Source organism: Protomyces lactucae-debilis, assembly GCF_002105105.1.
Source record: "Protomyces lactucae-debilis strain 12-1054 chromosome Unknown BCR37scaffold_1, whole genome shotgun sequence".
Classification (NCBI taxonomy): domain Eukaryota; kingdom Fungi; phylum Ascomycota; class Taphrinomycetes; order Taphrinales; family Protomycetaceae; genus Protomyces; species Protomyces lactucae-debilis.
In genome coordinates, this window is record NW_024467993.1 from 579,720 (window position 1) to 595,584 (window position 15,865).

The 15,865-nt window shown below is 50.7% G+C and overlaps 6 protein-coding genes across 6 annotated transcripts; 2 read left to right on the forward strand and 4 right to left on the reverse strand.

Annotated features, from left to right (window-relative positions):
- Window positions 1-1,264: 1,264 nt before the first annotated feature.
- Window positions 1,265-5,911, forward strand: BCR37DRAFT_342278 (uncharacterized protein; the record flags this gene model as incomplete). Its single annotated transcript, XM_040867422.1, has 2 exons — window positions 1,265-5,552; window positions 5,589-5,911. The coding sequence occupies 2 exons, from the start codon at window positions 1,265-1,267 to the stop codon at window positions 5,909-5,911; spliced, it is 4,611 nt and encodes a 1,536-aa protein (XP_040728353.1).
- Window positions 5,912-5,980: 69 nt separating this feature from the next.
- BCR37DRAFT_385127 (uncharacterized protein) lies at window positions 5,981-6,511 on the reverse strand (the record flags this gene model as incomplete). Its single annotated transcript, XM_040870322.1, has 1 exon — window positions 5,981-6,511. One exon carries the CDS (start codon window positions 6,509-6,511, stop codon window positions 5,981-5,983), a length of 531 nt encoding a protein of 176 aa, XP_040728354.1.
- A 247-nt stretch (window positions 6,512-6,758) lies between these two features.
- On the reverse strand, window positions 6,759-8,266 carry BCR37DRAFT_15068 (uncharacterized protein). Its single transcript, XM_040866102.1, has 2 exons — window positions 7,257-8,266; window positions 6,759-7,186 (listed from the first exon to the last, which is right to left on the reverse strand). The coding sequence occupies exons 1-2, from the start codon at window positions 7,815-7,817 to the stop codon at window positions 7,007-7,009; spliced, it is 741 nt and encodes a 246-aa protein (XP_040728355.1). The 5' UTR covers window positions 7,818-8,266; the 3' UTR covers window positions 6,759-7,006.
- A 23-nt stretch (window positions 8,267-8,289) lies between these two features.
- Window positions 8,290-9,141, reverse strand: BCR37DRAFT_375769 (uncharacterized protein; the record flags this gene model as incomplete). Its single annotated transcript, XM_040868454.1, has 1 exon — window positions 8,290-9,141. A coding segment is annotated over exon 1 (614 nt), but the record flags the coding sequence as incomplete, so codon positions are not given.
- Window positions 9,142-9,415: 274 nt separating this feature from the next.
- Window positions 9,416-10,641, reverse strand: BCR37DRAFT_375786 (uncharacterized protein). The gene is given in 8 exon segments (XM_040868455.1): window positions 9,416-9,639; window positions 9,686-9,721; window positions 9,729-9,788; window positions 9,833-9,998; window positions 10,056-10,177; window positions 10,214-10,217; window positions 10,263-10,474; window positions 10,523-10,641. The coding sequence occupies 6 exon segments, from the start codon at window positions 10,538-10,540 to the stop codon at window positions 9,729-9,731; spliced, it is 582 nt and encodes a 193-aa protein (XP_040728357.1). The 5' UTR covers window positions 10,541-10,641; the 3' UTR covers window positions 9,416-9,639; window positions 9,686-9,721.
- A 186-nt stretch (window positions 10,642-10,827) lies between these two features.
- BCR37DRAFT_375816 (uncharacterized protein) lies at window positions 10,828-11,232 on the forward strand. Its single transcript, XM_040868456.1, has 2 exons — window positions 10,828-10,909; window positions 10,951-11,232. Exons 1-2 carry the CDS (start codon window positions 10,833-10,835, stop codon window positions 11,198-11,200), a joined length of 327 nt encoding a protein of 108 aa, XP_040728358.1. The 5' UTR covers window positions 10,828-10,832; the 3' UTR covers window positions 11,201-11,232.
- Window positions 11,233-15,865: the final 4,633 nt, after the last annotated feature.

Below are 15,865 nucleotides of genomic sequence, written 5' to 3' on the forward strand. Positions count from 1 at the left end.
CACTTCAGAGCGCGACCAAAGCACTGAACCAAGAGCGAAACGTATGCTACCAGGGCAGACTGGCGCCGCGCTTGCTGTCACAGCGCCGCCAGTGGTTCAACAAGTCAATGCAGAGTCTGTGGTCATGCTTGAAGAAACGCTGCCTTCTCCTCAGTCAAGTCCGGCTCGCTCTCGAGTCGACAAAGGCGCAGGTAGTTCTACTGTCATGGGCCTCGGATTCGCCTTGCAGCGCGAGCTCTCATCAGAATCTGAGATGCCGCCAACGCCATCCCAGATGCAGAGTCGCAGGCCTTCGCTTGTGCGCGAAGATTCTATTTCAACAGTGCTCAACCGTCTTCGAAGCGGCCGCCTGAGCAAGAAGTTCTGGATGAAAGATGAAAATGCCACTGCATGTTTCTTGTGCGATGCGGTCTTTACGAGTAAGTCAACCCCCTTGGTCTGACTCTTTCTTACTTTAGCATTCAGGCGAAAGCATCATTGTAGGCTATGTTTGTGCATCTTCTGCAGCAACTGTACGACGTGGACCACTGGCCAGCGCATCGGTCATGATGAAAGCTTCCGAACTTGCAAAACCTGCAACCGTATCTTGAATGAGTACACAGTCAGACCATCAGATCAAAGCAATCAAGAAGCCGAACGGACAGATCGACCCCAGCTTCGTCTCGACACCTCGGTCCCAATGGAAATGTCTCCGTCATCGCAAGGCCCCTTCACAATGCCCAATAATTTGAAGCCAGTCAGAACTCCACTCATGGCTATTCCAGCAACGAGGATGGCTGCTGATGAGAGGGAGGGATCCAAGCGGTTGGAAATACCCAACATCCAACTTGCTGCTGTGGCGTCGCCTGCCAAGCAATCCCGCCGACCGAGTTTACCGCATACGGCAAGCGAATCTGAGGTATCTAGTCACCCTGCTTCGTCTCAGGCCGCTGCGCCGTGGAAACATGGGCTCCTTGGTGGACTCAATGTCACGAGGCCCTTCAAGCGCCGCAATACCTTCCAGGCACCTTCCCGAACGCCATCTTTTGAGCAAATGCCAACTGAGTCGCAACAAGATTCCCCTCAAAGCTTCCGGTCACCAAGTGATGAAGAGGGTTGGTCTAGTACGGTCAAGACCGGCAGCACTGGTCTAGCACGGAGCAAATCTTCGCGCCACGGAAGTTACAGAGAGTCGCCTTATTCCTTAGCAAATCAAGAGAATGGCGAGTCTCGAAAGTCGAAACGACGCGGCGTAGGTGCACAAGCCAGGACTAAATCGAGGTCCATGATACGCCATCTCTCTGTGCATGGTCGATCTGGTCCGTCTACACCAGGACAGTTGGACGCCTCTCGCGGCCGTACAAGGAGCACGTCCAACACAACGTCAGTACAGACGCAAGTGACTGAGTTGAATCTCATTGGCCGCGCACACGTCAAAGGTCTGCTACATCAGCTCCTGAAAGACGCTCATGTGGAAGACATCGAGTCTTGGGAGAGGACGCTTTCTCCCATCTTGACGCTTGTTGCTGAAAACATCCGACCAAAGGTCAAAGAAGGAGCAAGCGCCTACATCAACAATTATGTCAAGATCAAACGTATTCCAGGAGCAAAGATGAGCCAGACGCAGTTCATCTCAGGAGCTGTCTTCACCAATAAGCTCGCACACAAGCGCATGGCCAGGCATATTGATAACCCGCGCATCATGCTCATCTCGTTCCCTTTAGAGTATCATCGAGCAGACTCGCAGCTCATGTCTCTCGAACCAATCATTGCTCAAGAAAAGGAATATCTCCAGAATTTGGTGAGTCGCATGATGGATCTACGGCCGTCGCTGGTTCTGATTGATCGAAGCGTCAGCGGCCTTGCGTTGGAATACCTGCTCGAGAACAATGTCGCAGTTGCTTACGGTGTCAAACCCACAGTGATGGCTATTGTCGCAGAGTTGACTGGTGCGGACATCATCACATCCGTGGATCGTCTCGCTTTCCATCCTCGCGTGGGAAAATGCGATAGCTTCAGTGTCAAGACCTTCATCAATTATGAACCGCCAAAGCCCTTCAAGAAGACTTATATGTTTATTCAGGGTTGTCCACCAGATCTCGGCTGCACAGTGGTTTTACGAGGAGCTCCCATGTCGACGCTTGAAAGTATCAAACGCATCATGGAGCTGATGATCTTTGTCGTGTACAATCAGAAGCTGGAAGCGAGTCTTGTCAAGGATCAACATGCAATACAACGCGCACCGGAATCTTTCCTTGCTTTGCAAAATACCGATGACCTCAACCTATTGGACGCTTCGTCCGGCGAAGCGCTGCGTGGCAAACCTTTCAGCAAAATGATTGAGCTGTTTGAGCATCGCATCTTGTCATCGTCGCCGGGCGTGCAATTTGAACCGCCGTACATTCTCCGCAAGGCGTATGATCTTGAGACGCGTCTCGAGCGTCACAAGATGCTTCTCGAGAAGAGCGATAGCCAAGAGCTCACTGACCACGAATCGAAGCTGCTGTATGGCAACAATCTGGATGATATTTCGGATCTGAGCACTGAACAGCAGCGAAATGTACGACAAATTGTGCAAGCAGCAGAAGCCAGTCGGCTGCAACAGGAGTTGGAGCATGTCAAAAATCAGTGGGAAAGTTTGCTTGATCAGAATCCAGAGTTGACCAGCCCATGGACGCGCCAGTCTATTTCCGTCTTGTACTCTACTGTGTGCACAGAGTCGGGAACGCCATGCAGTCTACCACAGACTGAAGTCATTGAGTATTACAAGGACACCTACAATGAGTATCCACTTGGTCAATACGTGGAAGAATGTATTATTGCTGCTATGCACCCGTGCCCTACTGTCTTATGTCAGCGCCGCAATATGGATCATCATCGCAGTTATGTCCATGCAGAGGCGCGCGTGACTGTGGTCACAGAGCCTTTTCCTTGTCATTTGCCAGGCATGCAGGACACCATTCTGATGTGGAGCTATTGCAAACAGTGTAAAATCACCAGCCCGCTCGTGCCCATGTCCGATAACTCGTGGGCATATTCGTTTGGCAAATACCTGGAGTTGACCTTTTACGACAAGGACTTGTGTGTGCGCATCGAAGATTGTCCTCACAACTTGTGCAGAGACCATGTTCGCTACTTCGGTTTCCGTGACATGGCAGTCCGCTTTGACTACGACCCAATCGAAATCATGGCGCTCTCGGTACCACAACCACGTATCGATTGGAAACCAGAGGGGTTCATCCGCCTCAAGAATGAGGAATTCAAGTCACTGCAATTCAAAATCTCTGTCTTCTATGACTCGCTCGAGTTCCGGCTGTACAATATGAATGCTGAGACGCTAGTGATTGAACAGACGGAGGCTTATAAGGCGGACATTGCCATCATGCGACAACAGGCAAAAGACGAGCGTGTCTATCTGGCCAATCTCTTGCAAGAAATCCATGACAATTCGCCACCTCTCGACTATCTCTGCCTCAATCGAGCTCTGAGGGCGACGCAAGAAAAGGTGACTCAGTGGAACCAGACCTTTGAAGAGCTGGAGCGCCTGTATCTGCCATCAGAGAAGGACATCAGGAGGCTCACTACAGCGCACCTCAAGAAGCTGTTCTTGCCCGATGAGTCCGTCCGACCTGCTCTGACGGAAGAAGATGTTGACGTTGAAGCGAAGCGATCCGTCAGTATGCCAGTCGGCATGACTCCCGACAAAGATGAGACCTCGGAGAAGACAGGTGTGGCAGAAAAGGCCAAGCCGGCGCCGGAGAAAGTCATTCACCCAGTAGCTTCTATGCCTGTCATTGGCGAGCATGATGAGGAACCAAAAGGATTCCACCCTCGCCGCGTGTATGAGGACTTGGTGAAACCACGGGTCGAGGCCGCTTCAGATGCTGAGAGCCTGGATCTTGCACGAGCAAATATTATACCCGACTTGAATGCTACAAAGGCTGAATACTCGGAATTACCCAAGCCGGCAGGACTATTGCGGACCAAGTCTGAGGATGTTGTGCCTATGCACCGACCGGCTGGCTCGCAGGCCTCATCACGCACTTCTTCTGTTGACCTCAAGCACGGCCCTAGTGGCATCCCGGTTCCGAGATCTACCATGAATGAAGTCTGGCATCTGCGCAAAAAGTCGACGTCAGGCTCCCACGTCCTGAGCAAGCAGATTCAAGACCTTGGCGAAGCTATCGTAGGATCTGTGGAAAAGCGCTGGCAGGAGCAGAAGCGATTTAGCTCTGTGTACAAGGATACACCGCAAAAGAATAAAGCTGGAGAAACAAAGGTATCCAGTCTGGCAAAACACTTCGATCAACTCTCGCGCGAATTCGAGAAGGAACGTCTCAAGGCACGTAAACTCCTCAGCTCTCGTGGTCGTCCTACCTTTGCAGTCGCCACTTCCAAGCCCAAGGTTGCCGTTTTCAACAATGTCGATGACGCAGTCGATGAATCTGATGATGAGGACCCGAACCTCGAACCGTTGCTCGACTACAATGCAGAGCCCATTCTCATCAGCAATCCGGCGACAGGCGAGAACACTCCAAAGTCGACCCCGCTTCTTCAACCAAACATTGTGGGAGTAGTGTCTACAGAGCAAATTCCGGAGCAACACCTTGGGCCTGACCCAGGCTGCAAGGAACTCGACGAGGGAATCAGCGAGACCGAGAGCGTCAGCCCTGGTGATGCGAGGAAAGTAGTGGTGCAGCGGCAAGAGTCCGATATGTCGACTGGCCTGGTGCCCGCTGCCGAACGATCGACTTTGCTCAAGACATTGTCCAACTTTTGGGCAGATCGATCTTCCAGTGCTTGGACGGCACTGGAATATCCATTGCCGCCATCCGAGCACATGTTCTTGGAAAGCGATGTGGTGATTCGGGAAGATGAACCAAGCTCTCTGATTGCGTTTACGTTAAGTGCAGAAGAATATATTGCTGAGATTGCCGCTCTGCGAGAAGCCGCGCGGCGTAAACCTGCACAAGACGATCTGAACAATATGCGATCAAACTTGAAACCAGAGGACCAGCGTATACACAACACTTTGAAGAATGCGACCGGAACACACATGCGATTTAGCTGGGGAGGTTCTGGTAGCAAAGCTGGGGTCAGACTGGCCTCTCGCATCTTTTTCGCTGAACAATTCGATGCACTCCGACGCTTCTGTGGTTGTGATGACAATTACGTGGCTTCTCTCTCCCGTTGCGTCAAGTTTGATTCTTCCGGTGGCAAATCCGGTGCGGCGTTCCTCAAGACTCTGGACGATCGCCTCATTGTCAAGCAAATGACAAAGATGGAGACAGAACAGTTCCTCAAATTCGCGCCAAACTACTTTGAGTACATGGCCGAAAGCTTCTTTCAAGGTTTACCCACCTGCTTGTGCAAGATTCTAGGCTTCTATCAGATCACAAGCAAGAACCCAGTCACAGGCAAATTCTTCAAAATGGACGTCATGGTCATGGAGAACCTATTTTACAAGCGAAAGACCAGCAGAATCTTTGACTTGAAAGGCAGCATGCGCAATCGCAAGGTTCAGCAAACGGGCAAGGAGAATGAGGTTCTGCTGGATGAGAACTTTGTCGAACGTAAGTCAAACTTTCGCATGGGCCAGCTAACAATAGTTGTCTCCGAGAATCCGCTGTTCGTGCGCGACCATGCTCGACGGTTCCTCAAATCAGCCCTGCACAACGACACGCTATTCCTTGCACAAAACAATGTCATGGATTACTCACTCGTCGTCGGCATCGACGATGATAAACATGAGCTTGTCGTGGGCATCATCGACTTCATTCGCACATACACATGGGACAAAAAGTTGGAAAGTTGGGTTAAGGAGCGCGGGCTCGTAGGAGGGGGCTCTAGCAAGCCGACTGTCGTCACGCCCAAGCAGTACAAGGTTCGCTTCAGGGAGGCGATGGATCGCTACATCTACGCAATCAAGTGAAACAAGCAGGACTGTAGTACTTTTGAATTCTGCTCTTGCTCATGTTCTATCTGCGCCAAGTGATGGCCATCAATTCTTGACCTCTTTCAAGACCTTTGCCCTCACAGGTTCAATTGGATGAATCAACTCGGGGTCGACAGGATAACCGCACACGGCGTGATACTGCTTGAATGTAGGGTGAATCTTTTGGCCGGTCCACTCCTCGATACGGCATGTTTCCTTCAGGCATGGTGGGAATTTCAACGACTTGTCGTCCTTGTGATAGCAGCCAAGATGTGAACGCACGCCAGTTGCCACGTGCTTGACGGCGTAGACGCAGTGTAGGCTCTCCAAAGCCTTGACTGCTTCCTCTGAGTCAGTATCAGGGCACACCTCTTTGCCGAGCGTTGGCAGGCCACCGGGCGAGTCCATGCTTAGTGGGAAGTAGCATGGGTGGTGCATCGGCTGTCCGCTGTGGTCAAAGGTGCTCGCACCCACCTTGCAGTTCTTGATGATGACCTTGACTTTGCGTATCGAGTTGCGCTGATAATTGAGGTAGAGTGTGGTGATCAATGCTGTGATCAACACAAAGATGGAGTATCGCTGGAAGCCGATAGCCATGTTGATGATGCTCTCAGAGGTTTTTAGAAAGCTCTACTTGTGTGTCGAAGTACACAGCAAAGATGGCTCAAAGGAATCAATAAGGTATCAGTGAGGAGACTGCAAATGCTGACGTGGCAGCTGTTCGAAGGAGCGGCGGTTATTTACGAGCACCCCTGAAATTGTTTGGCGAACGCAAACATAAATCAGGAAGCAAGAAGGGGAACAAAGCTCTTTGAGTCTCTCCGGAAGGTCAAGTCTTTCGACGCATCGCAGATCAACTTGACCGAGTGATAGTCGAGGGCATCTTGCAATCAGCGAGTCAGCAGTTGACAGCAGACCATGCTGCTATGAAGCAACGTTGTTCAGCTGGCTAACATTTGATCGCTTACATCCTACGAGGTAGGAGATGGACTTATAGTGCAAGAGGCCTGTTTGGCTGTGGTGACTTACAATTACTAAGCCGACAACGTCAAGACGCTGTCGAGTCAGTCTAGTATACCCCTGAAGATTTGGTCAATTTCGGCATTTTTGCAAGCGCACGGTTGCAAAGCAAAAGTAGATGTACAGTTTGGAGTGCAAGTGGCTGTGCAAGTCGTCAGAAGGCAAAGTCATTCGGCTGGCAGGATGACCATAGCTATGTGGAATTGAGCAGCATGAGAGTTTCGCTGCAGCGAGTGTGAAGATGGAGAGTATCTGATCGAAAGTTAGCGTGCTCAAGACGCATACATGCAGCTCATATGTAAATGCGCCGTCATGGGCATACCACATCCTCTATCATCAGTTTCTCACCAGTCAGCCAAGTGGAACCTTGCTTATGGCTTGTATGGAAGCGCCAAACCCATGCAAGGCCGTCGAGACACTGAAGACCCCAACTGAACTCAAGGACCTGACTGTTTTTGACCTTAATTGCCTGGCAAAGATCAATACCATAGAGCGTATTATTCGGACCTGTTTGAGGCAGGTGTAAGTTCGAAGGACCGAAGACGTACGTCAGGTCTGTGATTGTTTTGACCTCACGAGCCACATTGGGGTCGTTCCGTCGGACCGTGATGAGGTGCGGGCTTTCCAGTTCAGCCACTATATCAGGGAATTGCTTGGTGGGCTGCTTGATTCGAAAATAGGTGAATACCTCGTTGAAATACGGTGGGTTGGCACTAGTATCAGCTGGATCTGACCTCCAGATACAATCGGGCACAACGATGCTTGGCACGTCTGTGGGACTGATTGTATAGCTCGAGCCCGGCGGCGTCGTGGTAGTGGTAGTGGCCTGCAGTTCAATCATAACGGTGCTGAGAACGGCAAGCAGAAGCTGAGGATTGTGCATTGGATGATTGTTATTGAGAAGCTCAGCACAGGTGGAGTGGGCAATTTATAAATCTACTTCATTCAGGGGGACTGCCCGTGGAGCAACCCTCTCCATGCGATACAACCACGCGTCTCGGCACAAACGTATCGGGAGTCAGTAGAAATGCTGCCATATTTCGAATAGCAGTAGTCTACTGGGACTTGTTGGTCAAAAATGGCTCAATATTATCGAGCAGCCGCAGCTGGCCATGTTGGCAAGAAAGCGTCACATGGTATCATTCGCAGGTGTGACTCGGCGCAGTCAGGGGAATATGAGACATTTGATCATGTGAAAAGGCTGGCAATGTACGCTGCCAATGGGATGATGCTAAGCGGCCAGAATCAGCTATAGCTGCAAGAAGCGACGAGAAACAGTCATCTGAAAGCAATTTCACCCCTGCAGCAACAAGCCTGCAGCTTTAGGGGTGCCTGGCCTAGGCCTGGCCATGGACTCTGGATTTCCGAAGCTGGAGCTTGCTATAGCTAGTAACGTGCACTGGATTGTTCCCGCATAGGTAAGATTTGAAGACTACGGCTTAAGCAGACTGCAGCTACCTGAATACTTAGGAGAAGCAGAGCAATTTTGACATTTGGTGGTAGCAGCTGCAGCGTTGAAAAATAGAAGGCCCTCGTTTGTTGATATTCCTGCTCAGGATGATTGCTATTCATCTTCTTGAATCTTGTAGTGCCATGGACACCAGTGATCAACGAATACCTTGCGGTTCTTAGCGCCAACTATCGTTGCTTCCACAGTGGCACCATACAGCCAAGATACACCTTCCCCTTCCCCTTTGAAAAATCGCCAAGCCGAGCTGAGACCTTCGGGACAATCACGTTTTCCCCATTTTAAGCCGTGATCGCCATTGACCTGAGCGGCCTGGCAAGTCTCAATTCCGTAGAGCCTCGTCTTTCGACCTTTTGAGGGCTGCTTAGTGTTTGGGTAACCGTAGAAGAACGTCAAATTTTGGACTATCTTGAGCTTTTCCTCCACGTCTGGGTCACCTCGTCGAATAGTGATGAGGTGCTTGTCCTGCAATTCTGTCGTCACAGCAGGATTTTGCCATGTAGGTTGTTTGAGACGGAAGTAAGAGAAGCTATCGTCGATGTATAAAGGGTACATTCCATGTCCATCGTCCGGGTCAGTCGACCAGAAACATGGGTGTAAGGCCTTTGTTGGTAATTCGGTAGTCTTGGCATGTGCCGTCTTTGAAGTCTTGGTGGCCTGCAGCTGAACGACAACAGTGCTGAGTACAGCAATCAACAGATGTTGAGTGCGCATTTAGTCTTTGTTGCAAAGCTTGAGGTCTGCATTTCAGCCCTACAGAAAAATTGGACCGGCAGATTACCGGCGGAAATTACCAGAAGAATACCGGCGGAATACCGGCGGGAAATCCCTAACTTTGCAGGCGCAGTAATACCAGCAGACTACCAGCAGACTACCGGCGGAAATAAGCACGCCTTATCAGAGCCAATCGGATGATTACCAGAGGATATGACCTGCCAACGGGTGAGCTTAATAGATGCTGTAGCGATAGTAAGTGTAGCAACTAGACCATCTATGACACACTACAGACGTGCTGCCGCTTTCTTGGCCTTCTTGGCAGACTTGCGCGCCTTTTTTGCTTGTGATGCTGCAGTCTTTCCCTTGATTAGAGTAGCGCTGCCTTGCTCAGCATCCTGTGCTCTGCGTGATAGCTTTGATGTTCTTCCAAACTAAAATTGCATCGTTAGTATGTCATGGTAGGAGTAGCAGAATTGCAAACCTTGCGAGACGAGGAGGCAGATCGATCTTTGCTTGACTTCTGGTCACTGGTCAGTCTTATAACATCAAAGATGGGACGGACTTGCCTTGGAAACATGATAGCTCTTGTTTGCTTGACGCTACATCTTGTTAGCCAATGTCTGCTCCGCATAAAAGGCTCACATTGTGCTGAGACAAAGTTGGCTGCAACTGAATATGTTAGTGAGTCACATCAGGCAAAAGGAGAAACCCACAACTCTCGATGCAGCCTCGTCAATATCATCGTCTTCAGACAGGACGGAAGCGGGTGTCTCGCAGCGGGTATTCTCGTTATCGACGCGAGCAGATGACACTCCATGGGCAACGTCGTGCTCGTGGCTGACATCATCGTCTTGGGAAGAAGCAGCAGTAGTAGTCTCTCTGTAGACTTTCGCTTTGCGCGTCTGTGGGTGCGTCAGCCAAGAGCTTGCAAGGTACAGAGACACTTTCACCGCTTCATTCACCACCTTCGCGTGGTGCTGGCAGATATTCAAGGCAATCCAATGTCCATGAGCTCGTCCCAGCACAGAGACAGCCTTTTCCAAGTTGTAAATGACCGTCTAGAGCTTCCCAACGTTGCGGTGACGCCATGTGACCGTCCTACCTTGCGCATCAACCACAATCTGGTGAGTGTCTATCAGTTACCGTGCATGTGCAGTGATGTTGTTCCATGTGGCATCGCGTAATGGCGTTCGTGGCCAGAGTCCCATTGCGAGTTGTAGTGTCTTTGTAGAGGGACTATCGGTTCTAGAGAAGCCATGCGACGTGCGCTTGGATCTTAATGGTGTATCGATACGCTCAATAGATCCTGCGAGCCTGTTGTAGTCGTCGAGACTGTCTGTGGGAGACTCCTCTTCCTATCTGGGTCAGTCGAAGGTATCGCGCTTGCAGCATGCACTGCTCACGCGAGTAGAGGACGGCATGTCTTGAGAAGAGTGATCGAGCACCTTCAGACCCTACAGGCTCGAGCGTGTGTCAGCTCAAGGACAGTGAGGTGTTGTCTACAAGCAGCAAGACGGTGCAGAGCAGATGCGTGTACTGGTCATCCCATCTCGTCCTGAAGTGACAAGACAAGAATGAAGCAAACCGCCAAAGTCGACGATACTCAAGATTCGCTAGCACTACACTCTTCCAGTTTTCAGCTTACAAACGCCAATTTGTGGCCAAGATATTAAGTGGCTAGTCGTCAGAGCACCACAAAGATCTTCGTTGCGAATGACCTCCATTCACGAAGCAAGGTCGCGTTCAGTGAGCAGACGTATGAAGCGCCCGAGGTTGACGACAATGCAATCGTGAGCTATGGGGAAGGTTTGTATCTGTTTGAACACGATAGCAGGCATTTGGCGATCATCAAGGTCTCGCAGACCAAGTTGTCGTGCGGCGCAAAGTCTCTCAGCAAGCAAGGACACATATTGCAGGCCATTGTGCCAGTTTGCCGTCCTCTTGAACCAATTGGCTTATTGGAGAGAACAGAGCCCGACAAGAAAAGAGCAGCAGGCAAGCTGCTTAAGCGAAAACGACGCTTACGAGAGCAGAAGCACTCTTTATGGATAGCTGAGGGCTATCGACTCCAGTATAAATAGCTTCTAGATTTGATTATGAGCGGATGTTGGCCTCTGTTCACTTAACAACAGTGATTGACTTGTGTGTTGTCTGCCTTTTAACGTGGCTCAGTGATCCGCCTCTTCATATCCGCTGGTTTTCCTCCGGTGTGCAAGTTTGGAAGTCGGTTGGCTCCGGTAATCCGCCGTGCTTGAAAAATTTCTCACGGTAATCCGCCGGTTGGCTCTGGTACACTCCGGTAAATTTTCCGTAGGGCAGGAAGTGGGCTATTTATAAAACTGCTTCAACTCAGGGGTAGCGTCTGTGTCGGCCTTAGTGCAGTCCTCATTTGGGCATAGTTTGGAACAGAGCCTCGAGACTCGATACCGTACTATTATTAGCTCTCGTCTTCTTGCGAATCCTGTTAGGAATTCAAGTGCATCCCCTGATCACTTGCTTCCGCTGTTATCTCTCTGCCACGTCAGCGCTCATGCACGTGTCCTTTAGTTTAGTCTTAGCTGGCAAGAGTGCTATACTCTTGTCCCCTATTCGAATCAAGTCTTATCTGCAGCTGCCCTGCGTGCCTGTGTCTATCACCTACGACTACAGCCTCGCATATCCGCCAATCTCGATTAGGTTATGAGCCTTGTTGCTATGCAGCAAGACGCTACTGCTTCGGGTCAACGTTCCGGCCCGTCTAGCAACGCGGTGTTAAGGAACACCAAGAGGATCAGCAATGGCCTAAGTGCTTGGAAGGATGAGCTGCTGCTTGTCGCTCAGCAGGCCGGAGTTGAGACCTATATCTTTCAGGAGATACACGCACGCCGCGTCAAAGCAGCAATACGCTGCGCAGACGCCATGCAGAAGGCCGACGAAGACGCTGAGGCCCGTATCGCCGCTCTCGAAGCCCTCATGAAAGATGACAAGCTTAAGGCCCCAAAAGCCTATAGCGCCCCCTCGACTCGCTCCAAGTCCAAATCGATGGAGGAGGAATCAAGCGAGGATGAGAGCACAAAGCCTTACACTGGTCCGTGCTACATCAACTCTGGGGGTATCTTGCACCTGCGACCTTTGAAGAATGGTCGCATCTTGAACCAACTTGGGACAAGAACAGCAAGGCACTTTTCTTGCTGAAAGGAGGTCTCGACAGGTCCGACCTCGAAGCAATCAAAGACATCGCAGTCGCCTGTATTGCTTTCAAGACTGTCTTGTCTCGACACAAGCAGCCTGACACTTTGCGAAAGTTGCAATTGGTCACGAAGCTCAATAAGCTCTCTTTGCCTCCTGGCAATACCACATCTTCAGCTATTGAGACCCTGATGGTGGACGTTCAAGCCACCATTGCCCAGTTGCGCAGCCTTGATCCCACCGGCAAGACGTTTGACGAAGACATGGAAATTGCCATGATCTACGCCAAACTCCCAGGCGATTTGCAGGACCTCACGCTGCACACACTCTCCTCGGATGGACCACACTCTATCCGCAGTTTTGTGCAGCAAGTGCGCTTCAAGATACAGTCGGATGACTATCTCAAGACGCACGGCAAGCACAAGTCTCTGGCAGACTCAGCCGCTGACGCTTCCCAAACCCTTTACCAATCATCAACGGAAAAAGGGATGCTCGCTCAAGAGCATAAGTCTCAATTGAAGCAGAAGTCTTCAAAGAAGCTGAGGAAAAGGCATTCTCTTCACAAGCCTTCATCTGAGACGAAGCAAAGTAGCCCTCCAACTGAATACAAATCACAGTCTGAGGGCAAGCCAAATCCCAACACGGCATACTTTGCTCGCGAAACAACCCTAGCTGAACGTAGCTGGGTGATCGACTCCGGTGCCACGTCGCATATGACACCGTCGCAAGAGTTGATCTCTGATCTCTCTCATGATGCTTCCATTAGCATCACGTCCGCCAATGGCGAAGAGATGATCTCCGCTGGCTTTGGGCATGCTGCATTTGCCGTGCCAGATCAAACCAGCTTGGTGCCCTTGTCCAAAGTTTGGCATGTGCCAAATCTCACTGAACATCTTTTATCAGTGAGCGCACTCAATGAGGACGGTTTTGACGTACTGTTCTCGGCCAAACACGGACCAGCCCTCCTCAAAGACAGTGTTGTCGTCGCTACTGGCAGGCGTGTCGGTAAAGGCTTTGTCCTAGACGGCACAATTGCTAAAGTCCAGCCTCAGGCAAGTGAGTTTGCCCTTTTCACAAAGGAAAAGGCACCGACGGATGCCCTTGAGTGGCACCGACGACTTTGCCATATGTCCATCAAGGACATGAAACGACTTTCGAAGTTTGTCGACGGATTTCCCGACGATCTGGTCTACCCGGAATACTTCGATTGCTCTGGCTGTGCAGCTGGAAAGAGCAAGCGCTCGAGCTTTCCCTCTGTGGCAAATTCTGCCACTCAGCGGCTTGACATAGTCCACATTGATGTTGCTGGACCAATGCGCACCAATTCTATCAATGATGCACGATATTTTCCCATCATTGTTGACGGGTTTTCCAAGTACGTTTGGGCGTACATGCTGAAAGATGTCACTGCAGACACCGTCTGTAACATCTACAAAGCTTGGGAAACTGTTGCCACCAATCACGTTGGCGACAAAGTCAAAATTGTTCGCTCTGATGGAGGTAACGAGTTCAAGGGGAGCTTTCGCCAGCACCTCATTACGCAAGGCACCACTCACCAAACAACTGTTCCGCATACGCCTGAGCAGAATGATGTTGCAGAGCGCCACATTCGCACTGTTGTCGAAAAGGCTCGCTCATTGCTTCTTGATGAGACGTTTGGTCCTCTCCCGCGCAATTTATGGGCTGAGTTGACCTCCACAGCCGTCTACGCCATCAATCGTTCGCCTCATACTGGTCTCGACAAGACGCCATACGAAATGTGGTATGGCAAACGACCAGATTGCTCGCATATGAGGACTCCTGGTACCATTTGCTGGTCACACAACCCGCGAATCAAGGACAAGTGGGATGCGCGCGCCAACAAAGCTATGTTTTTGGGCTACAGTGATACTTCCAAAGCTTGGCGAGTCTTAGATCTTGCCACTGGGAAAGTTGTTCTCAACCACTCGGTCATTTTTGATCATGCTGTGGCAAAAGAACTGTCTGTCAACAAGGATGTCGATCCCCGTCAGCTCACAGACGCTCAGCTCGAAGCTATAGCTAGCGGCAATGCTGCAAGTGTCGAATTTACTGACGAGCAGCTCGAAGCTATCGCTACTAGCGGTCTTGACGCTACTACTAATGATGACGAGCTTGATGAATATGCTTTTATGCTTACTGCTCAAGATATTCTCCCAGCTCCTGTAACTGTCAAACAAGCTTTATCCCGCTCTGACGCACCTGAATGGCGTGCCTCTATGGAACGCGAGCTCGTCTCTCTTGAAGGCAAAGGAGCTTTTGAGTACGTCGACGACATTCTGATAGTTTTCTCGGACATCGCGCACAAAGAGCATCTTCTTAAGGCTCTTACCCAACGCTACGAGCTGTCCGATCTCGGCCCTGCCAATTCCATTCTCGGCATGCGCGTCTCACACAACAACGGCGTATACACTCTCGATCAATTCACCTATATTAAATCGATCGCCACCGACCACCGCTTAGCCAACTGCCATCCAAGGCACCTGCCAGCCAGTGTCGGCACCATTCTCACCACTGACGGCACTACCCACCAGCCGACTGACGACCAGCCGGCCAACAAAACTGCTTACCAATCCATTGTTGGGGAGCTTCAGTGGATAGCCATCTCGACCAGACAGGATGTTGCCTATATTGTCGGTGTTCTAGGTCGTTTCTCTGCCAAGCCGACTACTTCTCACATGAAGTTGGCTCGTGGCGTCCTCGCGTACCTGTTCACGACTCGCAATTTGCGACTGCGATACGACGGAAACGACGAGTTTGCTGGGTACTCTGACTCTGACTACTCAGGGTGCCTGGATACAAGGAAGAGCACATCTGGCTATGTGTTCATGCTTGGGGGAGCTGCAATCACCTGGCAGTCAAAGCGCCAAAACATTGTTGCCACATCGACCATGGAAGCCGAATATATTGGCCTCTCCAACGCGTCAAAAGAGGCTCTCTGGCTGCGCGAGCTCATGCTCGGCATCAAGATCAGCAATGTGCTCAACTCCGACGGTTCCATCAATTTATTTGGGGACAATCAGGCTGCGCTGAAGTTGGCACACAATCCTGTGTTTCACGCCAAGAGTAAGCACATCGAAGTGAAGTACCATCACACTCGATCCCTGATTGAGCAAGGCAAGATCAAGCTACACTACGTCGGCACAAAACTGCAAAAAGCCGATCTCCTTACCAAGCTCCTTCCACGTCCTGCATTGGAGACGCAACGACTGCTTCTCGGCCTCGTCTAAGCACTTCGCTTTATCGAGATAGAGGGAGTGTTAGGAATTCAAGTGCATCCCCTGATCACTTGCTTCCGCTGTTATCTCTCTGCCACGTCAGCGCTCATGCACGTGTCCTTTAGTTTAGTCTTAGCTGGCAAGAGTGCTATACTCTTGTCCCCTATTCGAATCAAGTCTTATCTGCAGCTGCCCTGCGTGCCTGTGTCTATCACCTACGACTACAGCCTCGCATATCCGCCAATCTCGATTAAATCCTATCTTTGCGAACGGGACAAATTAGTAACAGAACATACGCATCACATTGAGCCATCCGTCGCTGGACCAGTGCTCTATCTTGGC